Below are 24,994 nucleotides of genomic sequence, written 5' to 3'. Positions count from 1 at the left end.
CCCACAAGATATAGCTAATGTTTTAACACTGGAACTGGAGTCCTGCAGCAAATGGTTAGTAGACAAAAAACTATCATTACACCTCGGGAAAACTGAAACCATTCTCTTTGGCACGAAACATAAACTGAAAAGGGTAAATAATTTTAATGTCCAGTGTAATGGGGAGCCTATCACTTTGGTTTCATCAGTAAAATATCTGGGAATCCCCTTTGGCCCATGCATGTCAGGAGAATTGATAGGGAACAGCGTAGTAAAGAAAGCGAATGCCAGACTGAAGTTCCTGTATAGACAAGCACAGTGTCTACCTACTGAGGCTCGCAGGACCCTATGTCTAGCCCTTATACAATGCCATATGGATTACGCTTGCTCTTCATGGTGCTCTGCCTTGACAAAAAAAACTGAAAGATAGACTGCAGATCACCCAGAACAAAATCGTAAGATTCACCCTAAGGCTGGGACCAAGAGAGAATGTAGGCCAGAATGAATTACAGCAGTTGGATATGCTGAATGTTGAAGACAGAGTAAAACAACTGAAGCTAAATCATGTTTATAAAATTGCTCACAAACAGTGTCCAGAATATATTGCTGTCAATTTTGTCAAGGTTGGGAACCAAAGCAATCATAGTACTAGAGGGAGAGAGCACAACTTTGTAGTACCCACAGTCATTGGCCAGGCGTCAAACACCTTTTATTGTACAGCAATAAAGGAATGGAACAGACTGCCCGCACATGTCAAAGCCAGTCATAGCATGAACCAGTTCAAGAAGAGTGCCAAAAGGTGTCTGATGAATGTAGCTACAGAAAGGGAGGGGAATGCTTTTCTATTTTTTAGCTAACATACGCGTAAACTTTGCCTTATTCCTAGTAATGACCCTCGTATTATAGATAGTCTTAATGACCCTCGTGTAGTAGATAGTCTTTTTAGTATGATAATAAGATGTTATCTTCATTATAGAATAATAAGAAAATATTATAACCTTTATATTATAATAATAAGGTAAAAGGACCCCAATGGAAATAAGTCACTCTGTCTGACTTTTTTGGGTTATCCCAGGTTCTCTACACATATGCTGCTATGTATGATAATTCTATGTAACTGTATTTGTGTATATCTGAATAAACTTACTAACTTACTTATACTTATGTTGTGGTGTGGGTCGCATCATGAGACACTGACCAATTTGCCCGAAGTGCTGAGCATAACAAGGGGCTTTCTTTATAGTAGTATGTTATTAATGTCAGCCATGGTCTGTATGCCATGTACATGTACTTGTAGTAAATAAAGATATTATTATTATATAATTTTTAGTCTGTGGTGGTGGATGTGAAAACTGCGCACCCGGGGCGCCTCACTTGTAATCAGCACATTTACTTTTATTAGCACAACACAAACAAAGGACGCCTATTACACACCTATAACTATCACAATTATTTTTAACACCTAGTATCGCAATTACAAATAAGAATAATGCTATGGTGTTCATGTTGGCGCTCTTTGTTCGAACTGAGGTACTTAAACTTTTGGACCAATGGTGTTGCGTGTTGGGGGTCACGTGACCAGGGCTGTGGAACAGCTGAAAGTGTTGTGTTTACTTCTTGAGTGATCCAGACGTCTTGTTGTTGATCCTGATAATAACCTGGTAGTGGTCCCTCACAGCAGTGCCCGGGGGTGATCACCGTCCTGCCCAGCAGGCTGAGACTCTCCCCAGTGATAATGTCGGGTGCTGGGAGCGGAGAACGTGAGGGTAGGAGCAGTAGCAGCCGCCGCCCCAGCCCCCTCAGAGCCACTGTACCCGTGCAGGTAGCAACCTAACAGTGCCACCCTGGGTACTGCCAGCAGCCTTACAGTGCCACCCTGGTTACTTCCAGGCTCAGGTAGCAGCAGCCTTACAGTGCCACGTTGGGTACTGCCAGGCTCAGCAGAAACCTTACAGTGCCACCCTGGGTACTGCCAGCAACCTTACAGTGCCACCCTGGTTACTGCCAGCCACCTTACAGTGCCACCCTGGTTACTGCCAGCAACCTTACATTGCCACCTTGGGTACTGCCAGGCTCAGCTAGCAGAAACCTTACAGTGCCACTCTGGGTACTTCCAGCAACCTTGCAGTGCCACCCTGGTTACTGCCAGCAGCCTTATAGTGCCACCCTAGGTACTGCCAGCATCCTTACAGTGCCACCCTGGGTACTGGCAGACAGCTAGCAGCAACCTTATAATGCCACCCTGAGTACTGCCAGGCTCAGGTAGCAGCAACCTTACAGTGCCACCCTGAGTACTGCCAAGCTCAGGTAGCAGCAACCTTACAGTGCCACCCTGAGTACTGTCAGGTGCAGGTAGCAGCAACCTTACAGTGCCACCCTGAGTACTGTCAGGTGCAGGTAGCAGCAACCTTACAGTGCCACCCTGAGTACTGCTAGCAACCTTACAGTGCCACCCTGAGTACTGCTAGCAACCTTACAGTGCCACCCTGAGTACTGCTAGCAACCTTATAGTGCCACCCTGAGTACTGCTAGCAACCTTACAGTGCCACCCTGAGTACTGCTAGCAACCTTACAGTGCCACCCTGAGTACTGCTAGCAACCTTACAGTGCCACCCTGAGTACTGCCAGCAACCTTACAGTGCTACCCTGAGTACTGCCAGCATCCTTACAGTGCCACCCTGAGTACTGCCAGGCTCAGGTAGTAGCAGCCTTACAGTGCCATCGTGGGTACTGCCAGCAACCTTACAGTGCCACCCTGAGTACTGCCAGCAGCCTTACAGTGCCACCCTGGGTACTGCCAGGCTTAGGTAGCAGCAGCCTTACAGTGCCACCCTGGGTACTGCCAGGTTCAGGTAGCAATAACCATACAGTGCCACCCTGAGTACTGCCAGGCTCAGGTAGCAATAACCTTACAGTGCCACCCTAGGTACTGCCAGGCTCAGGTAGCAGCAGCCTTTCAGTGCCACCCTGGGTAGTGCCAGGTTTAGGTAGCAGCAGTCTTACAGTGCCACCCTGGGTACTGCCAGGATCAGGTAGCAGGAACCTTACAGTGCCACCCTGGGTACTGCCAAGCTCACCCCACCACCCTACCCGGACCTTGGGTAGGCTGCCAACATTCACTCTCACTCCTCAACTCTCGTATGCTTCTATGTTTTGCTCATGATGAGCTGTGCCAGTGTGTTCCACATCACATCTCTCCCACTGGCACCTTACAGTGTGTGGCAACTGTTTACATATAAGCAGGATAGTTTGTTTTGCCCAGACAAAAATATTAAATGTCTCAATTCAAGCTTCCATTCTGTTGTAGTGTCTATCAAATTCTATTTTGTATGCCCTCATCTTGATTGCCGTTCTGGTATCTTTCGTACCCATACATTTGTTTCTGATCTCGCTTAGCTCTTGGTGCATGCGTGTATTTTATACTGCCTTCTGGCCAGCTATTACTGATGATGTAGCATGTATTGCTATGTACCGAGGTTGTAAGATTTTTATTTTTGCATGTGTAGTTAGCTAAAATTTTGCTTTGAAGATATGATCCAAAATGTGTTTTAGTATATATTTGATAAATGACTTGTGTGTTTGTGTGTGCATGCGTGCGTGCATATGTGTATGTATGTGTGCATACATGCATGCATGTGTGTACATGTGTGCATATGTGCATACATGCATGCATATGTGCATACATGTGTGTATGTGCATACATGAGTGCATATGTGTGTACGTGCATGCGTACATATGTGCATGCGTATCTACGTGCGTGTGTGTGCATGCGTATGTACGTGTGTGCATACATACGTGCGTGTGCATGTGTGTGTGCATATGTGTGTATGTACATGCGTATGTGTATGTACACTGTGTACATACGTGCATATGTGCATGCGTACGTATGTGCGTATGTACATGCATGCATACTTATGTGCACATGTACATGCGTGCATATGTACATGTGTATGTACATGTGTGCATACTTACGTGCGTACTTGCGTGCATATGTAAATGCGTGCATACGTACGTGCATATGTACATGCGTATGTGCATGTGTGGGTATGTACGTGCGTATGTACATGCATGGGTATGTACGTGCGCATGTACATGTGTGGGTACGTACGTGCGTGCGTTGTGTGTGCGTACATACATGCATATGTACGTACTCGCTTATACTCGTCCATTTGTGGTTGCAGGGGTCGAGACAGCTCCTGGCCCCGCCTCTTCACTGATCGCTACTAGGTCCTCTCTCTCCCTGCTCCTTGAGCTTTATCGTACCTCATCTTAAAACTATGTATGGTTCCTGCCTCCACTGCGTCATTTGCCATACTCTTCCACTTCCTGACAACTTTGTGACTCAAGAAATACTTCCTAACATTTCTTTGACTCCTCTGAGTCTTCAGCTTCCAATTGTGACCCTGTTTCTGTGTGTCATCTCTGGAACATCCTGTCTCTGTCCACCTTGTCAATTCCTTGCAGTATTTTGTATGTCATTATCATGTCTCCCCTAACCCTTCTGTCCTCCAGTGTCTTCAGGCTAATTTCCCTTAACCTTTCTTCGTAGGACATTACCCCTAGCTCTGGAACTAGCCTTGCTGTAAACCTTAACACTTGCTCTAATTTCTTGACATGCTTGACCAGGTGTGGGTTCCAAACTGGTGCTGCATACTCAAGTATGGGCCTGACGTACACAGTGTACAGTGTCTTGAACGATTCCTAACTGAGGTATCAGAACGCTAGTCTCAGGTTTGCCAGGTGCCCACCCATATACTGCAGGAGTTATCTGCTTGGTGTGAGAGAGAGAGAGAGAGAGAGAGAGAGAGAGAATATTGATCCTTGTTAACATAGTGGCACACTTGGTTAATATTTCCCATAGTATGAAAATTTGGTAAATGTGTTCTGGCTATAATACAGAATATTTCTACATTTAATATCACTATCAAATATATTTTAGTAACATTTACAGTGGACCCCCGGTTATCGGTCGTAATCCGTTCCAGAAGGTTGGCCTAAATCCAAAATGGCTGAAAACCGAAGTAATATTACCCATAAGGAATAATGTAAATCTAATTAATCCGTTACAGACACCCAAAAATATTAACAAAAAATACATTTTTTAAAGAATACCTATAGTTTTACATAAAGAAAATAATGAGAAAGAACTATAAAGCAGTAATTTTAATAATAAATGAACATTACGCACCTGTATTGAAGACTTGTTGGCATATGGAAAAAGGCAAGGAGAGGGAGGAGAGCTTATTGTTTGGAAGGGAAATCCCCCTCTATAAGGACTTTAGGTATCAAGTCCCTCTCTGGAGTTACTTCCCTTCTTTGTTTTTTACTGGCACTAAGACCAGCTTGAGTCACTGTAACCCTGCCGCACAAAAAATCTGTCCAGAGAGGCCTGTTTCTGGCATCTCTGTAAAATTTGCCTAAAATGGGACAAGACATTGTCATTAACCCTTTGAGGGTTTTCGTCGTACGTACTAGTACGTTTTACGCGTAGGGGTTTTTGACGTACTAGTACGCATAAATTCTAGCGGCCTCAAATCTAGTGGGAGAAAGCTGGTAGGCCTTCATATGAAAGAATGGGTCTATGTGGTCAGTGTGCACAGTCTAAAAAAAATCCTGCAGCACACAGTGCATAATGAGAAAAAAAAAACTTTGACCATTTTTTTGGAATAAATCAGCGACTTTGCAGTGTATTTTCGTATGGTATTTATTGTTGTATTCTAGTTTTCTTGGTCTCATTTTATAGAATGGAAGACATATTACAGAAATTGAGATGATTTTGGCTGGTTTTACAAAGAAAGGTGCCTTGAAATTGAGCTCAAAGTAGCAGAAATGTTCGATTTTTACCAAACTTCAAAAGTAAACAAATCGTGCCAAGCGTGCAATACACGTCAACTGGTGAGTCTAATATTCTTTCACAAGTGCACCAATAATATTTATACCATTTTTTACACTAATGCAGTAGTCTGCATAACAGTAAATCTTATATTTTTTGTGAGAATAAAAATTCAAAATGGAAAGCAAAAGAATATAAGAGGGGCCTTGAGACGTGACTAATGACTAGAGGAAATGTCATTTTAGTGCCAGGAATGTCTTTCTTGTTTATTCTGGACCCTATTCGGAAATTGGCATCTTTTGAAATTTGTGTGAAATTGGCAAAATTGCTAAATTCTGACCACTGTACTGGATAGTTGAATTTCATAAATGGGTGGTTTCTTGCACCATTCGATAGAAAAAATGGAGTTCTAGCGAAATATTCATGTTTTTTGTCGACTAGTACAGCGAAATTGGCCGAAAATGGGGCTCAAAGTGGGCAAAATCGCCGATGCGTAAACATCGCCGAGACCGCTAACTTTGCGAGAGCATAATTTCGTAAGTTTTCTATCAAATTTCAAACTTTTGGTGTCTTTATGATCGGGAAAAGATTCTCTATCTTTTCATAAGAGAAAATAATTTTTTTTTTTTTTAAATTTGGCCGACCCTGAGAACGAGTTTCGGAGAGGGCCTGTCGACCCTCAAAGGGTTAAACAAGTTGCAGACGCGGCTTGCAACAGTTTTGTCAGGGTGATAATTCTCCGCAAAACTTTGCACTTCACCCCACTTTGCACAAATGTCCTTAATCACTGAAGAAGGCACATTCTGCCCCCTCTCTTCCTCCTCTGAAGCATTATACTCAACTGTAGTCTTGTTGTTCCTGTTGAAGGTGTTGCAGCTCTTCAGTGGTTAGCTCCTCCCTGTGGTCCTCCACCAACTCTTCCACATCCTGGCCACTCCCATCCAACCCCATGGACTTCCCCAGAGACCAGTGGCCAGAATGTGTCCTTGTCAAGGACACATTCTAAGGCCACAATTTTCTCCAAGCAGAGTTCAAAGTCCTGGACGTCACTCCCTGCCAAGTCTTATCTATAAGGCTTATGCAATGGAGGATAGTGAAGTGATTCCTCCAGAACTCTCTTAGGGTCAATTAAAAAAACACTACATGAAAGTAATGTTTTGAAGCACCATTGAAACACTGCTTTTGTGTAGAGTTTTTTGAAACACAAATAACCCGCACATAGAAGAGAGGAGCTTACGACGACGTTTCGGTTTGAAATGACCTGACTGGATGAGAGGAGTGATATTAGGAGGCAAGAACTTCACTGCATTGAACTTACACTCCTCTAACAATAGGTCTTCCAAGTCTAGAGGATGAGCAGGAGCATTGTCCAGTACCAGGAGGCACTTAAGTGGCAGTTTATTTTCCAGGAGGTACATATTTCTTCACACTCGGGCCAAACACTTCATTGACCCACTCAATGAAAATTAGCCTCGTGACCCATGCCTTATTGTTAGCCCTCCACATCACCCAATTTACTCTTCATGACATTGTTTTTCTTGAACACTCGGAGATTTTCAGAGTGATACACGAGTAAAGGCTTCATTTTGAAATCTCCACTAGCGTTACCAGAGAACAAAAGAGTTAGCCTGTCCTTTATAGGCTTTATAGGTCCTCTCTGGCATTTTCTTCCAAAAGAGGCCTGTTTCGTCACAATTGAACACTTGATGGGGTAGGAATCCTTCAGCCTTTACGTACCCTTGAATTCATCGCCGAATGCTTTGGCCACACATTTGTCGGAACTTCAAGCTTCGCCATGCCTTACAACACTGTGTATGCCACCACACTTCTTGAATCTGTTGAACCAGCCTTTGCTGGCCTTAAATTCACTAACAGCAGCACTTGTTCCCGGCATTTTCTTTACGAGATCCACATGCAGCTGCCTTGCCTTCTTGCAAATTATCCCCTCCGAAACACTATCTCCCACTAACAGTTTTTGGTTGATCCATGCCAACAACTTCTCCACATCCTCGATTGTTTGAGACCTCTGTTTCGTTAGTATATTTACACCTTTTGCAGTATCAGCTTCCTTGATTTCTGCTTTCTTCAACAGGATGGAACTGATTGTTGATATAGATTTCTCATACATCCTGGCCAGCTCCGCCACAGGTATGCCACTTTCATATTTTGCGATAACTTGTTTCTTGAATTCTATCGTGTTTCTCACCTTCTTTACCAAAGGGCTGACACTCTGAACTTTCTTTGGCCCCTTGGCGGCTTATTTCACAGTTGCAATCAATAAACAAGCACCAGAAACAATGGATGAACATGCAGAGTATTTCTACCGCAATGAGAGACACTCAGACTGAGTGTGATATGTGTGAGGAAGCGCATTGCCAGCTGGTGGACCCATATCATACCAACGATTTCTGAGCAGATGGCCGATATCCGGGGATAATTTCGATGAAAAAAGTGCTTGGTTTCCAAATTGGCTGATTTCCGCACTGGCTGATATCCGGGGGTTCACTTTTTAAATTCAAGTTCAAATTTTTATTTCTTTGCAAGTATACAATGAGGTTGACATGTAGAGAGTTGTATTCGCATAGATACTTTACAGTGTGTAATTACAGTAATGATTTGTAGTGCAAAGAGAGCCACTATCATGCCTTGGCATTATGGGCAGTCTAAATTTAATGATTTACAGACTAGTACTTAATACTAGACAAATAGATCGTAGGTTGTTAAAGTTGTACATCTGTTTGTATATATAGCAAATAGTAAATTGACTCAAATTACAATTATGGGAATATTACAATGGGACAGGTCGAAAGTAGTATACAGTCTTGTTTATATCAACAGTGAAAGATTTAAATTACAATATGGGAATATTATTATGTGCCATGTTGAAAGTTGATAGTATGAGATTGTTACAATTAAGTATAAATAAGTACTACAATTTGGTGCAGGTATTGATCTACAACATCAGGTCCTTAAGCAAACACTATGATAACCTCCTGGCACTCCTTGAATCACTAAAGACACCCTTCTCCTGCATTATTCTTAATGAGACCTGGCTTAAGCAGGACACAATAGATATCTAACTTCTACCAGGATACACAGCAATCCACAACTGCAGACCATACCAAGTTGGGGGTGGTATTGCAATCTATTACTCTAACCAGTTATCTTGTATTAGCACCACTTGCTTTAGTGATGAATATGGAGAATACATTTTTGCTAATTTTACTGTAAAAAACCTTAAGACGCCTATAACAATTGGTGCCATTTACCGGATACCCCACACAAACATCCCAAATTTCAGTGAGAAATTAAAGGCACTAATAACAAACAGACAAATGAATAAGCACCACCTTCTCTTAGCTGGAGACTTCAACATCAACCTTGGCCTACTAGATGATCAACCTGTAACTGATTTCATCAACAATATGAACAACACACTTCTCATACCAACAATAACTAAACCAACCAGGCTCACTGAAACAAGTGCAACCATAATAGACCACATATGGACCAATATACTAGCCCCCCTTAAATCAGGGATAATCACAGATAGCACTACAGACCACTACCATACCTTCCTCTTGACAAACATTAGTAAACCACAACTTGAATACAACAAAGTTTCATTTAGACTCCATGATGAGGCCTCAATAAGGAAGTTCACAGCTGACCTAGAGACTGTTGACTGGCCTACAGAATTCTCCAAGACCAATGGTATTGATGACTGGACAGACATTTTTCTTAACAAATTACTTAGACTATACAACAAACATTGTCCTATAAAAGTGAAACGGATCACAAACAAACGGCTTGGTTGCCCATGGCTAACCAACACCATTCTGAAATCCATTGATAAGAAACACCAATATGAAAAGCAATATAGACAGGGCTTAATACACAAAGATATTCTTAAACACTATTCATCAGTCCTCACCAAAATAATAAAGAAAGCCAAACAACTATATTACTCCAGTAAATTCACTGACACAAGAGGAGATATGAAAAAGACATGGAAAACACTCTCTCAGATTCTAGGGACCCACAAACTGAAAAAACCAAGAATATTGTCCTAACTAAACCTAACGAAACACCACTGCAACCCACTGACACAGCTAACAAAATAAACGACTTCTTCTCAACCATAGGTTCTAATCTCGCCAATAAAATCCCACGTACCAATGCCCATGCCGGGGACTACCTAGAGATGGGAATTTCCCAAATTCCTTCTATCTTGCTCCAACTGAGCCCACGGAAGTCACCGAGATTATAAAGTCACTTAAAAATAACTCAGGGAATCTGTCTCGTGTCCCACCATTATTGTACAAGAGATCGGCCCATGTCCTCTCACATACTATCTCATTACTTTTTAACAAGTCACTAGAAACTAGCACCTTCTTGAAACTACTCAAGACGGCTAGGGTTACACCAATATATAAAGGTGGTGACCCTACAGATTTAAACAACTATGTATAGGCCAATATCAAACTTACCATTGCTATCCAAAATCTTTGAGAAACTCGTGCACAGGAGACTATATTCATTTATAACGGCACAAAACATACTCGACCCCTGCCAATTTGGATTCAGGAAAAATAAAAGCACTAACGATGCAATCATAAAAATGCTAGATCTGCTTTACACAGCATTGGAAAATAAGGAATATCCACTAGGAATTTTTATTGACCTAAGAAAAGCTTTTGACACAGTAGACCACGGCATCCTACTCCACAGATTTGACCATTATGGTATAAGAGGCCATGCGCTTGCTTATTTCAAATCTTACCTTACTAATAGGTATCAGTATGTCACCATTAAAGACACAGCATCAACAACACAGCCACTTGATACTGGAGTTCCGCAGGGAAGTGTCCTTGGTCCCCTGCTCTTCCTCATATACATCAGTGATCTTCCGAACGTATCTCAACTCCTGAACCCCATTCTCTTTGCTGACGACACGACTTGCGTCATCTCTCACCCTAATATTGCCACCCTTAACACCATTGTTAATGAGGAGCTGATCAAAATATCGACTTGGATGACAGCCAATAAACTTACGCTTAACGCTGACAAAACCTACTACATTTTGTTTGGTAGAGAGCAGGAGATGCGCAAATTAACATTAAGATCGACAACACTCTAATTGCCAGGCATAATGAGGGCAAATTCCTAGGCCTATACCTCGACAACAACCTGAACTTCAGCACCCATATCCAACACATAACCAAAAAAGTATCCAAAACGGTTGGGATCCTCTCCAAGATACGATACTACGTGCCGGAAACTGCCCTTCTCACACTATACCATTCACTTATATATCCATACCACACCTATGCTATCTGTGCTTGGGGTTCAACTGCAGCAACACACCTAAAGCCAATAATAACCCAACAAAAAGCCGCAGTAAGAATAATCACTAAATCCCATCCCTGGCAACACACCCCCCCACTCTTCATAGATCTAAACTTACTCCCTGTTCAGTACATCCACACTTACTACTGTGCAATCTACATCTACAGGACCTTAAATTCCAATATTAACCTTGACCTAAAACGCTTTCTTGATAGTTGTGACAGAACGCACAGGCATAACACCAGACACAAACATCTCTAAGACATTCCCCGTGTCCAACTAAACCTTTACAAAAATTCAATGTATGTCAAAGGCCCTAAAATCTGGAACACCCTACCTGAAAATTCTAAAACATAATACACATTCATCACCTTCAAAACTACCATCAGAAAACATCTTATCTCCCTGATACACCCTGTCAACTAATTACACGAATACCTCCTGGTGGTTCTCACTTACACTCACTCACCCATTTGACCATAAACAAATATCAATCTCAATCTCAAAATAATGAATCTTAACTAGTCATAAGTTGGCCTGTGATACTCCAATACTGAAACTATGTATAGTGCCAAAACAAAAGCATTCACATTGCTAAACTCACAAACTAGTATTTAGTCACTTAACCATAATACCAACTTACCTCATAATTTTGTAATATTTTAAACTTAAGATTTAATCTAAGTCTGCCCGAAATGCCTAGCCATGCTAGGTGTTCTAGTGGTACACTCTGTAATTATTATTTTACTACATGTAAACCACACAATAACCAAATTCTGTAAACTCAGCATTGTAATCCTTATAGAGAATAAACTTTGAATGCAATGAAGTACAGGTACCATCCGACTTACAACCGAGTTCGGTTCCGACAAACCGGTCGTAAGTCGAAATGGACATAAGTCGAACCTTGCTACTGAATACACTGTATCAACATCACATTTTTGTAATGATTTTATTTTATTGTTTTATTTTGGTATTTCATACTTTACTTTTTATGCTGTTAGTACTGTATTTTATACCGTAAGGTTTAGGATAATTACTGTGTACGTACAACACAAACAGTTGTTTATTTCCCAGAAATATGGCATGGAAAACACGGTCATAAGTCGAATGGTCGTATGTCGAGCAGGTCGTAAGTCGGACGGTAGGTGTATTAAGTAATATTGCGAACTTTGAGCATCTATTTTTGAAGTTTTGAGATTTAGGTGAGTGACACTGTGATCCTGAGCACAGTATGTGGTAATGGAAGTGAAATTGAAAGCAGCTTGGAAGCTGTTTAGTTTTGGGCGAGTGATTTCTAAGAGTCGTGAACCAATTTGCAGATGGGTACAGTGGACTCTTGGTTATCGGCTGTTCCGCTTATCGGCCAATTCAGTTATCAGCTGTTTTTTTGACTTCTGGTTCTCAGCCATTATTTCGCTTATCGGCCGTATTGGATGCGTCCACCGCAAGCTGCTTGCGCGTTCCTGAGTCAGTGTGGCTGTGTCTCTGGGCGAGTGAGGAAGCTTCTGCTCATTCATCCAAACATTTTGCCGTAATCTATTGTTTTTGGTGGTTATTGATTAAGTGCAACTGCAAAATAAGTAACCATGACCCCAAAGAAAGTTCCTAGTAAAGTTCCTTTGGTAAAGAAAGTGAGAAACGTGATAAAATTCAAGGCAGGCAGGCATAGAGGCAAGGAGTGTAGCAGGCATGCAGGGAGTGTAGCAATGTTTATATGTGATGTATGTTTAATAATAATCAATCTTGGGCACATTAAATATCTTATTTTAGGTTAATACAGACATTTCCATTAATCCATATATGATATTTTCTTCAAAATTATATAAGAAACACATTACATAGCATATAAACATGCAATGTTTATATCCTATCGAGTGGCGAGTCAGATGAAGAGTAAACATTACATTTTCTCTGATTCAGCGTTAGAGAAAGCTGTGAATCTAGCATCTCGCCCAGTAACCACTTATCATATGCGTTTGTTTACAGTTCTCGGCATGAATTATTCATTACTTCTCCCTTTGTTTATGATGGCATCTAAAGGTAGTTGTTAGAAACGATTAAACTCAGTGAACATGGTAATAATATGGCTGTGTAGTGTAGCCCAGGGGGGGTGGCTACATACGTGTACTGTACCTACATCTACCACTGCCTACACTGACATCCTACAAATAAATACAGTGGTACTCCGAGTTTTGGCCATAATTTGTTCCAGAAGGCTTTTGGAGTACCGATACTGAACAAATTTGTTCTCATAAGGATTAATGTAAATTAGATTAGTTCGTTTCAGACCCCCAAAAATACACTTACAAAAGCACTTAAAATAATACGCTTACATAATTGTTCAAGTTGGGAGCTGTACGAAACTCGAGGTACCACTGTACTCATTGTTTTCTGTATGTAAAACTATAGTTAATCTTTAACCCTTTGACTGTTTATGCCGTATAAATACGTCTTACGCGCCACTGTTTCTGACGTATATTTACTCAATAATTCTAGCGGCTTCAAATCAAGCGGGAGAAAGCTGGTCGGCCCACATGTGAGAGAATGGTTCTGTGTGGTCAGTGTGCACCACATAAAAAAAATCCTGCAGCACACAGTGCGTAATGAGAAAAAAAACTGATCGTTTTTTTGGATTAAAATGCCGACTTTGAGGTGTATTTTCGTATAGTATTTATCGTTGTATTCGCGTTTTCATGGTCTTAGGTGATAAAATGGAAAACATATTACAGAAATAGAGATGATTTTCATTACGTTGACGATGAAAACGACCTTGAAAATGAGCTCAAAGTAGCGGAAATGTTCGATTTTTACCAATGTTCAGGAGTAAACAAATCACACCATACGTCCAATACACGTCAACTGGGAGTCTAATATTCTTTCACTAGTGCACTGATATTATTTATATCTTTTTTACAATAATGCAGTAGTCTGCAGAACAGTAAATTTGTATTTTTTTATATGAATAAAAAATCAAAATAGAAAGCAATAATAATATAAGAGGGGCCTAGAGATGTGACTAGTGAACAGAGGATATGTTATTTTAGTGCCAAGAATGTCTACCTTGTTTATTCTGGACCCTATTTTGAAATTGGCATCTTTTTCAATTTGCGTGAAATTGGCCAAATTGTCAATTTCTGACCACTATATTGGGTAGTTCAAATTGGTAAATGGGCGGTTTCTTCTACTCAGCTGATAGATAAAATGGAGTTCTAAAGAAATAGCTATGAGTTTGGTCAACTGGAACAACGGAATTGGCTGAAAACAGGGCTCAAAGTCGGCGAAATCGCTGATACGCATTTGTCGCCGAGATTGCTAACTTCGCGGGAGTGTAATTCCGTAAGTTTTCGACCAAATTTCGAACTTTTGGTGTCATTACCATCGGGAAAAGATTCTCTATCATTTCATAAGAAAAAATAATTTTTTTTTTTTTTTTCAAAAATTTATCGACAATCAGTTTCAGAAAGGGGCCTGCGACAGTCAAAGGGTTAAAAAATGTATTTTTTGATAATATTTTTGGATGTCTGAAACGGATTAATCCTTAAACTGTCCAAACGTAGATCTATGTTTGCGTGCGTAGCGCTCCGACCTTGATTTTCTCCATAAGAAAGCATGTAAAAAACGTAGATCTACGTTCGGAATGCTGCGCAAGCATACTTAGATTTATGTTTGGACAGTTTAAAGGTTAATTGGATTTGCATTAATTCTTATGGGAAATATTATTTCAGTTTTTGGCCTTTTCAGTTTTAGGCCTAAGTGGAATGGATTACAGCCGATAACCGAGGGTCCACTGTTCTTTAGTGCTCTCTGGCGGTGAATTCCAAATCTTTGGGCCCTTTATGTGCATAGAGTTTTTGCATAGGGTGAGATAGACACAAGGGATATCAAAGAGTGATCTGTGTCTTGTATGTATTATGGTTGTGTGTTCTGTTGCAGCTGTCAAGGGGGAGATTAAGAGAAGGGTTTATATTAGAGTGCAGTGTCCTATGTATTTAGTAGGCACTATAAAAAGTGTGGGTGTTTTGTATATTGAGTAGGTTAAGACTCTTAAATAGTGGCAGAGTATGCTGTCTCGAGTTGGAATTTGTTATCAATCAGACTATTGCTTTTTGTTGGGTATTAAGGGTCTGAGGTGATTTACTGTAGTTGAGCCCCATGCACAGACTCCATAGGTGAGATAGGGGCAAATGAGTGGTACAGAGCAAGGAGAGCTGATTGCAGTACATAGTACCGTATCTTCGATAGAATGCCTACTGTCTTGGAGACTTTCTTAGAAAGTATGTGTGTCTGGAATTTGAGACTGCTGTCAAGGTGGAGTCCTAGAAATTTACCCTCCATGAGTCTAGAAATGGGTGATCCATTTATCATTATGTTAAGCCATACATTGAAGCCCTTTTCCAAATTGCATGAAGTAGGTTTTGTCTATATTGAGAGTAAACCTGTTGCTCATCATCCAGGTAGATATTTTCTGTAATTCAGCATTTACAGTGTTAGTATGAGTGGATTTGGGCGAGAGAAGTCATAAGTAGTGTCTTCTGCAAATAATATGGGTTTGAGGAGTTTAGATGTATATGGTAGATCACTGATGTAAATGAGAAAGAGAAGTGGGCCAAGGACACTACCTTGTGGGACACCAACAGTGACTGGTTGTGTGGTAAAGTCATCTCCATTTGTGTATATATACTGGTTTCTGTTGCTAAGGTATGACTTTAGGTAGTTGAGAGAGTGCTTTCTTATTCCAAAATGAGTTAACTTTAGGTGCAATAAGTCATGATCAACTGTATCAAAAGCTTTTTGAAGATCGATGAAGATTCCCAGGGAGAATTCTTTTTTTTTTTTTCAATTGCTGTATACAGTGGACCCCCGCATACCGCACGCATCGCATACCGTACAATCCGCATACCGCTCTTTTTTCGCAAAAATTTTGCCTCGCATACCGCCCAAAAACCCGCTCTTCGTCCGAGACGCGTCCAATGTGCGGCCTGAGCCACGCTCACATGTTCCGCCAGTGGCATTGTTTACCAGCCAGCCTCCGCGGTAACATCCAAGCATACAATCGGAACATTTCGTATTATTACAGTGTTTTTGGTGATTTTTTCTGGAAAATAAGTGACCATGGGCCCCAAGAAAGCTTCTAGTGCCAACCCTACAGCAATAAGGGTGAGAATTACTATAGAGATGAAGAAAAAGATCATTGATAAGTATGAAAGTGGAGTGTCTCCGAGCTGGCCAGGTTGTATAATAAACCCCAATCAACCATCGCTACTATTGGTGGTACAGCTGCTGCTGCTGTAGCATCGTCTGCTGCTGCTGTAGCATCGTCTGCTGCTGCTGTAGCATCGTCTGCTGCTGCTGTAGCATCGTCTGTTGCTGCTGTAGCATCATCTGCTGCTGCTGTAGCATTGTCTGTTGCTGCTGTAGCATCGTCTGTTGCTGCTGTACCACCGTCAGCTGCTGCTGCTGCTGTAGCACCGTTGTTGGTGTGGCTTATTGAGAATACCAAGAAACAATTAACCCCAGAGGATTTGCCACCCAGGATAACCCAAAAAAGTCAGTGTCATTGAAGACTGTCTAACTTATTTCCATTGGGGTCCTTAATCTTGTCTCCCAGGATGCAACCCACACCAGTCGACTAACACCCAGGTGAACAGGGAAAAATGCCTGGAACTAGTGCTCATATTGGTGAATTTAAAGCCAGCAAAGGTTGGTTTGAGAGATTTAAGAATCGTAGTGGCATACACAGTGTGATAAGGCCTGTTCTGGAAGAAAATGCCAAACAGGACCTACAGTACTCAGGAGGAAAAGGCACTCCCAGGACACAGTGTCTCATCAGTCATTGCTGCATCTTCAATAAAGGTAAGTGTCATTTATTCTTCATTTAGTAGAGTAGTACATGCACAATATATATTGTGCATGTACTACTCTACTATTGTGCATGTATCCTTCTCTTTGTGTGTAGGAAAATGTATATTTCATGTGGTAAAATTTTTTTTTTCATACTTTTGGGTGTCTTGCATGGATTAATTTGATTTCCATTATTTCTTATGGGGAAAATTCATTCGCATACCGAACATTTCGCATAACAATCAGCCCTCTTGCACAGATTAAAGTTGCTATGCGGGGGTCCACTGTATATTAGTTATAGCATGTGTCAAGACACACGGGGGGCAAATTTCTAGGTCCTCTCCTTGACTGTTATCTTAAATTTCAGTCCCATACCCATCACATAGCCAAGAAAGTTTCCAAATCAGTAGGACTCCTTTCCAAGATATGCTACTATGTACCACAAATGATTCTCCTCACCCTGTACCACTCTCTAATATATCCTTACCTCGCCTACGGTATCTGTGCGTGGGGCTCGACCACAGCCAACCACCTTAGACTCTTAATAATCCAACAAAAAGCTGCTGTGCGGGCGATAACCAGCTCCTGTGCTAGACAGCACACCCCACCACTTTTCAAAAGACTCAACTTGCTAAATATACAAGACATACACTCTTATTATTGTGCCTACTGCATATACAGAACTTTAAACTCCACTGTAAACCCTCCCCTAAAACTACTACTCGACAGTTACAACAGAATGCACAGTCGCAATACAAGGCATAAGGCCCTTTTCAATATCCCTCGAGTAAAACTCTCACCATGCAAGAATGCTATGCACATAAAAGGCCCAAAGATCTGGAACTTGCTACTGGAACAAGTCAAGGATCCCCAGACAACTTATAAATTTAGGACTCTGCTAAAAAATCATCTTATCTCACAATATTAACCAAATCAACCAAACATCTGCTGGCTAGTTTTATCATGTAACCTCCTGGCTTTTAATTCTGCCATTCCATAGAATATTACCACCTGCACCATTCCTTGTAAAATAGATTTTGTACGAAGTATGCATAAGATTTATTGTCCAAATAGGATTGTAAAACAGCTAACCACTATTCTTGGTTTAGTTTTAAGTAATAATTGCTATGTATGTACTATTATCTTATCTAGTTTTAATTAGCTACTATGTATTAGGATTAGTTTGCCCAAAATGCCTCGGCATGATAGTGGCTATCTTTGTACTGTATTTAGCAAATCAAAATTGTAATTACACATTTTAACCTTTATAAAGAAATAAACTTATTATTATTTATTATTATTATTATAGCATCATTCATACTTGTTTTTCGCCTGAATCCAAACTGACTGGGGTTGAGTATGCTGAGGGAGACTAGGTAGGAATAGATTTGTTTACAAATTAATTTTTCAGAGATTTTAGAAAGAAGCGGTAAGTTAGATATAGGGCTGTAGTTGTTCAGGTCAGTTGGATCACCTCCTTTGTGGGTTGGGGTGACCCTTGCTATTTTGAGAGTTGATGGGAAGGTGGAGGATTCAGTAATTGGTAACAGTGCATGAGAAGCTTTTTTTTTATACATAAAAGGTGGCAAGTTATTTAGGTCTCCTGCCTTGTTCGTAAGTGTTTTGTTGATGAGGGAGATTTCAGTTGGGTTAGTTGGTGATCAAAATAGAGTATTTGGGTAGTTGCCAGTGAGGTAGTCTGTTAGTTGAGTGTTTGAGCTTGGGATTCTGCTCGCTAGATTTTTTTCCTATGGTCGAGAAGAAGACATTAAGTTTGTTGGCAGTATCGGTTGGAGGAGGGGTTCATCTGGTTTTGTTAGGCTGATTATTCTCTTTTTGGATATCTTTTTAGTTCCTAGAATTTAAGATAAGGTTTTCCAGGTCTTTTTCATATCACATTTTATGCTGTGTAATCTGTTTTCATAATAGTTTTTATTTACCTCCTTATCAGGCTGGTTAGTATTGACGAGTAACATTTAGTCTGGTCACTAGGTATTAGCCCCAGTCTGTATTGCTTTTTACATAGGTATTTTTTATTAATAGATTTGAGGATGCTGTTTGTAAGCCAGGGGCTGTTAAATCTCTTAGCTGTGATCTGCTTATTGTTTTTAGGGCAATGCAAGTTATAGAGGTACTGGGTCTTTTTAAAAAATTATTTACACATCAGTATCTGGGTTGATTGCTAGTTCGTTTTTCCAGTCAGTGTTACTCATTACTGTAATAGTTATTAATCTTTTCACTGTTTTGGCCGTATATATACATCTTACGAGCCAGTGTTTACGGCGTATTAACCCTTTCAGGGTCAAGAGGCCCTCTCCTAAACTCGTTCTCAGGGTCGAAAATTTTTTGGAAAAAAAAAATTAGTTTTTCTTATGAAATGATAGAGAATCTTTTCCCAATCATAATGACACCAAAAGTATGAAATTTGATGGAAAACTTACGGAATTATGTTCTCGCGAAGTTAGCAGTCTCGACGACGTTTACGCATCGGGGATTTCGCCCACTTTGAGCCCTATTTTCGGCCAATTCCAGTGTACTAGTCGACGAAAATCATATCTATTTGGCTAGAACTCCATTTTTCCTGTCGAATGAGTACAAGAAACCACCCATTTACTGATTTCAACTATCCAATAAAGTGGTCAGAAATTAGCAATTTTGCCAGTTTCACACAAATTTCAGAAGATGCCAATTTCCAAATAGAGTCCAGAATAAACAAAACAGACATTCCTGGCACTAAAATAACATTTCCTCTGTTCATTAGTCACGTCCCCAGGCCCCTCTTAAATATCTTTTGCTTTCCACTTTGAATTTTTATTCTCACAAAAACTAGAAGATTTACTGTTACGCAGACTACTGCATTAGTGTAGAAATGGTGTAGAAATGGTATAAATAATATCCACGCACTTGTGAAAGAACATTAGACTCGCCAGTTGACGTGTATTGGACGCTTGGCATGATTTGTTTACTTTTGAACTTTGGTTAAAATTGAACATTTCTGCTACTTTGAGCTCAATTTCAAGGTACTTTTCATTAAGAAACCGGTCAAAATCATCTCAATTTCTGTAATATGTCTTCCATTCTATAAAATGAGACCAGGAAAACTGAAATACAACCATAAATACCACACAAAAATACACTGTAAAGTCGCTGTTTTAAACCAAAAACACGGTCGGATTTTTTTTTCTCATGCACTGTGTGCTGCAGGATTTTTTTTATACTGTGCACACTGACTACATAGACCCAATCTTTCATATGTAGGCCTTCCAGCTTTCTTTCACTACATCAATAACCCTGAAGCGTAAGCCGTACTAGTACGTCGGAAACCCTAAAAGGGTTAAAAACGGTAATGTTGTTATTTGCTCTTGAGTAGTATCCTTGCTTGTATATGTATTTTTCTTGGCTTTCAAAGAAAAATAATGCGTTAACTGTAAATGTAGCACCATCTGCATTAAGATTTTAGTATTTGTGGCAAAAACCATAGGCAGTTGACGAAAAGTTACACAGAAATTTATTAAAAACAGTATACAGTGGACCCTCACCTAACGCTGTTAATCCGTTCCTGAGAGCTCAATGTTAAGCGAAATTATCGTCAGGCGAATTAATTTTCCCCATAAGAAATAATGGAAATCAAATTAACCCTTTGACTGTTTCAGGCCCCTCTCTGAAACTGTCATTCTATGTCGCTCAATTTTTGAAAAAAAAAAATATTTTTTCTTGTGAAATGATAGAGAATCTTTTCCCGATAGTAATGACACCAAAAGTTCGAAATTTGGTCGAAAACTCATGGAATTATGCTCCCGCGAATTTAGCGGTCTTGGCGACATAAGCGTATCTGTGATTTTGCCGACTTTGAGCCCTATTTTCAGCCAATTCCATTGTTCCAGTTGACCAAACTCATAGCTATTTCTTTAGAACTCCATTTTATCTATCAGCTGAGTACAAGAAACCTCCCATTTACTAATTTGGACTACCCAACATGGTGGTCAGAAATTGGCAATTTGGCCAATTTCACGCAAACTAAAAAAGATGCCAATTTCAAAATAGGGTCCAGAATAAACAGTGTAGACATTCTTGGCACTAAAATAGCATATCCTCTATTCATTAGTCACATCTCTAGGCCCCTCTTATATTACAGTGGACCCCCGCATACCGTACGCATCACATAACGTTCAATCCGCATACCGCTCGCTTTTATCGCAAAAATTTTGCCTCGCATACCGCTCAAAAACCCGCTCACCGCTCTTCGTCCGAGACGCGTCCAATGTGCGCCCTTAGCCAGCCTCACATGTGCCGCCGGTGGCATTGTTTACCAGCCAGCCTCCGCGGTAACATCCAAGCATACAATCGGAACATTTCGTATTATTACAGTGTTTTTGGTGATTTTATCTGCAAAATAAGTGGCCATGGGCCCCAAAAAAGCTTCTAGTGCCAACCCTACAGCAATAAGGGTGAGAATTACTATAGAGATGAAGAAAAAGATCATTGATAAGTATGAAAGTGGAGTGCGTGTCTCCGAGCTGGCCAGGTTGTATAATAAACCCCAATCAACCATCACTACTATTGGTGGTACAGCTGCTGCTGCTGCTGCACTGTCAGCTGCTGCTGCTGCTGCTGTAGCACCATTGTTGGTGTGGCTTATTGAGAATACCAAGAAACAATTAACCCCAGAGGATTTGCCACCCAGGATAACCCAAAAAAGTTAGTGTCATCGAAGACTGTCTAACTTATTTCCATTGGGGTCCTTAATCTTGTCTCCCAGGATGCAACCCACACCAGTCGACTAACACCCAGGTGAACAGGGGAAAAATGCCTGGAACTAGTGCTCATATTGGTGAATTTAAAGCCAGCAAAGGTTGGTTTGAGAGATTTAAGAATCGTAGTGGCATACACAGTGTGATAAGGCCTGTTCTGGAAGAAAATGCCAAACAGGACCTACAGTACTCAGGAGGAAAAGGCACTCCCAGGACACAGTGTCTCATCAGTCATTGCTGCATCTTCAATAAAGGTAAGTGTCATTTATTCTTCATTTAGTAGAGTAGTACATGCACAATATATATTGTGCATGTACTACTCTACTATTGTGCATGTATCCTTCTCTTTGTGTGTAGGAAAATGTATATTTCATGTGGTAAAAATTTTTTTTTCACACTTTTGGGTGTCTTGCACGGATTAATTTGATTTCCATTATTTCTTATGGGGAAAATTCATTCGCATACCGATCATTTCGCATAACAATCAGCCCTCTTGCACGGATTAAAGTCGCTATGCGGGGGTCCACTGTATTTTGATTTTTTATTCATACAAAAAAATACAAAATTTACTGTTATGCAGACTACTGCATTATTGTAAAAATAGTATAAATAATATCAGTGCACTAGTGAAAGAATATTAGACTACCCAGTTGACGTGTATTGGACGTGTGGTGTGATTTATTTACTCCTGAACATTGGTAAAAATCGAACATTTCCGCTACTTTGAGCTCAGTTTCAAGGTCGTTTTCATCGTCAAAGTAATGAAAATCATCTCTATTTCTGTAATATGTTTTCCATTTTATCACCTAAGACCATGAAAACGCGAATACAATGATAAATACTATACGAAAATACACCTCAAAGTCGGCGTTTTATTCCAAAAAAAAACGATCAGAGTTTTTTTTTCTCATTACGTAATGTGTGCTGCAGGATTTTTTTTATGTTGTGCACACTGACCACACAGACCCATTCTCTCACATGTGGGCCTACCAGCTTTCTCCCGCTTGATTTGAAGCCGCTAGAATTATTGAGTATATATACGTCAGAAACATTGGCTCGTAAGACGTATTTATACGTCGAAAACAGTCAAAGGGTTAATCCGTGCAAGACACCCAAAAGTATGAAAAAAAAAAATTTTTACCAAATAAAATATTAATTTTAATACAGTGGACCCCCGCATAGCGACTTTAATCCGTGCAAGAGGGCTGATTGTTATGCGAAATGATCGGTATGCGAATGAATTTTCCCCATAAGAAATAATGGAAATCAAATTAATCCGTGCAAGACACCCAAAAGTATGAAAAAAAAATTTTACCACATGAAATATACATTTTCCTACACACAAAGAGAAGGATACATGCACAATAGTAGAGTAGTACATGCACAATATATATTGTGCATGTACTACTCTACTAAATGAAGAATAAATGACACTTACCTTTATTGAAGATGCAGCAATGACTGATGAGACACTGTGTCCTGGGAGTGCCTTTTCCTCCTGAGTACTGTAGGTCCTGTTTGGCATTTTCTTCCAGAACAGGCCTTATCACACTGTGTATGCCACTACGATTCTTAAATCTCTCAAACCAACCTTTGCTGGCTTTAAATTCACCAATATGAGCACTAGTTCCAGGCATTTTTCCCTGTTCACCTGGGTGTTAGTCGACTGGTGTGGGTTGCATCCTGGGAGACAAGATTAAGGACCCAATGGAAATAAGTTAGACAGTCTTCGATGACACTGACTTTTTTGGGTTATCCTGGGTGGCAAATCCTCTGGGGTTAATTGTTTCTTGGTATTCTCAATAAGCCACACCAACAACGGTGCTACAGCAGCAGCAGCAGCAGCTGACAGTGCTACAGCAGCAGCAGACGATGCTACAGCAGCAGCAGACGATGCTACAGCAGCAGCAGACGATGCTACAGCAGCAGCAGACGGTACTACAGCAGCAGCAGACAGTACTACAGCAGCAACAGCAGCAGCAGCTGACGGTGGCACAACAGCAGCAGCAGCTGACAGTGCTACAGCAGCAGCAGACGATGCTACAGCAGCAGCAGACGATGCTACAGCAGCAGCAGACGGTACTACAGCAGCAGCAGCAGCTGTACCACCAATAGTAGCGATGGTTGATTGGGGTTTATTATACAACCTGGCCAGCTCGGAGACACGCACTCCACTTTCATACTTATCAATGATCTCTTTCTTCATCTCTATAGTAATTCTCACCCTTATTGCTGTAGGGTTGGCACTAGAAGCTTTCTTGGGGCCCATGGTCACTTATTTTCCAGATAAATCACCAAAAACACTGTAATAATACGAAATGTTCCGATTGTATGCTTGGATGTTACCGTGGAGGCTGGCTGGTAAACAATGCCACCGACGGCACATGTGAGGCTGGCTAAGGGCGCACATTGGACGCGTCTCGGACAAAGAGCGGTGAGCGGGTTTTTGGGCGGTATGCGAGGCAGAATTTTTGCGATAAAAGCGAGTGGTATGCGGATTGAACGGTATGCGATGCGTATGGTATGCGGGGGTCCACTGTACACACAAACTGAAGAAGACATGCACAGTTACATGACACTTACCTTTATTGAAGATCTGGTGATGATTGATGGGATGGGAGGAGGGGAGAGTGTTGATGGTGTTAGTGTTTAGAAGGGGATTCCCCTTCCATTAGGACTTGAGGTGTCAAGTCCTTTTCCGGGGTTACCTCCCTTCTTCTTTTAATGCCACTAGGACCAGCTTGAGAGTCACTGGACTTCTGTCGCACAACATATCTGTCCATAGAGGTCTGTACCTCTCGTTCCTTTATGACTTTCCTAAAGTGTTTCACAACATTGTCAGTGTAATAGTCACCAGCACAGCTTGCAATAGCTGTCTGAGGGTGATTTTCATCCATAAAGGTTTGCACTTCAAGCCACTTTGCACATATTTCCTTAATCTTTGAAGTAGGCAACTTCTTCAGTTTCTCTCTCCCCTCCTCTGAAGCAGTTTCCTCAGGTGTGGCCTCTTGCTGCTGAAGATGATCTAGCAGCTCATCAGTGGTTAGTTCTTCATTGTCCTCCTCCTCCAACTCTTTCACATCCTCCCCACTAACCTCCAACCCCAAGGACTTCACCAATGCCACAATTGATTCCTCAACTGGCATACGCTTCTCAAGGTTAGCCTCAAATCCTTCAAAATCCCTTTGGTCTACACATTGTGGCCACAGTTTCTTCCCAGCAGAGTTCAAGGTCCTCT

The 24,994-nt window shown here is 40.9% G+C and overlaps 1 protein-coding gene across 2 annotated transcripts in view; it reads left to right on the top strand.

Annotated features, from left to right (window-relative positions):
- Nucleotides 1–1,563: 1,563 nt before the first annotated feature.
- LOC128697034 (glucocorticoid-induced transcript 1 protein) overlaps nucleotides 1,564–24,994 on the top strand; it is a 638,463-nt gene continuing 615,032 nt past the window's right edge. The window contains exon 1 of one of the 2 annotated variants that reach the window (XM_070088837.1): nucleotides 1,564–1,801. In XM_070088837.1, coding sequence (XP_069944938.1) covers nucleotides 1,715–1,801 — 87 coding nt within the window. In that variant the 5' untranslated portion in view covers nucleotides 1,564–1,714. Of the gene's footprint in view, nucleotides 1,802–1,824; nucleotides 3,081–24,994 lie in introns of those variants that run through there. The other variant, XM_070088846.1, reaches the window with a different exon arrangement.

This window comes from Cherax quadricarinatus, chromosome 2 (assembly GCF_038502225.1).
Source record: "Cherax quadricarinatus isolate ZL_2023a chromosome 2, ASM3850222v1, whole genome shotgun sequence".
Taxonomy (NCBI): domain Eukaryota; kingdom Metazoa; phylum Arthropoda; class Malacostraca; order Decapoda; family Parastacidae; genus Cherax; species Cherax quadricarinatus.
The sequence above is the reverse complement of the archived record's forward strand: the minus strand, read 5'-3'. Positions and strand labels throughout refer to the sequence as shown.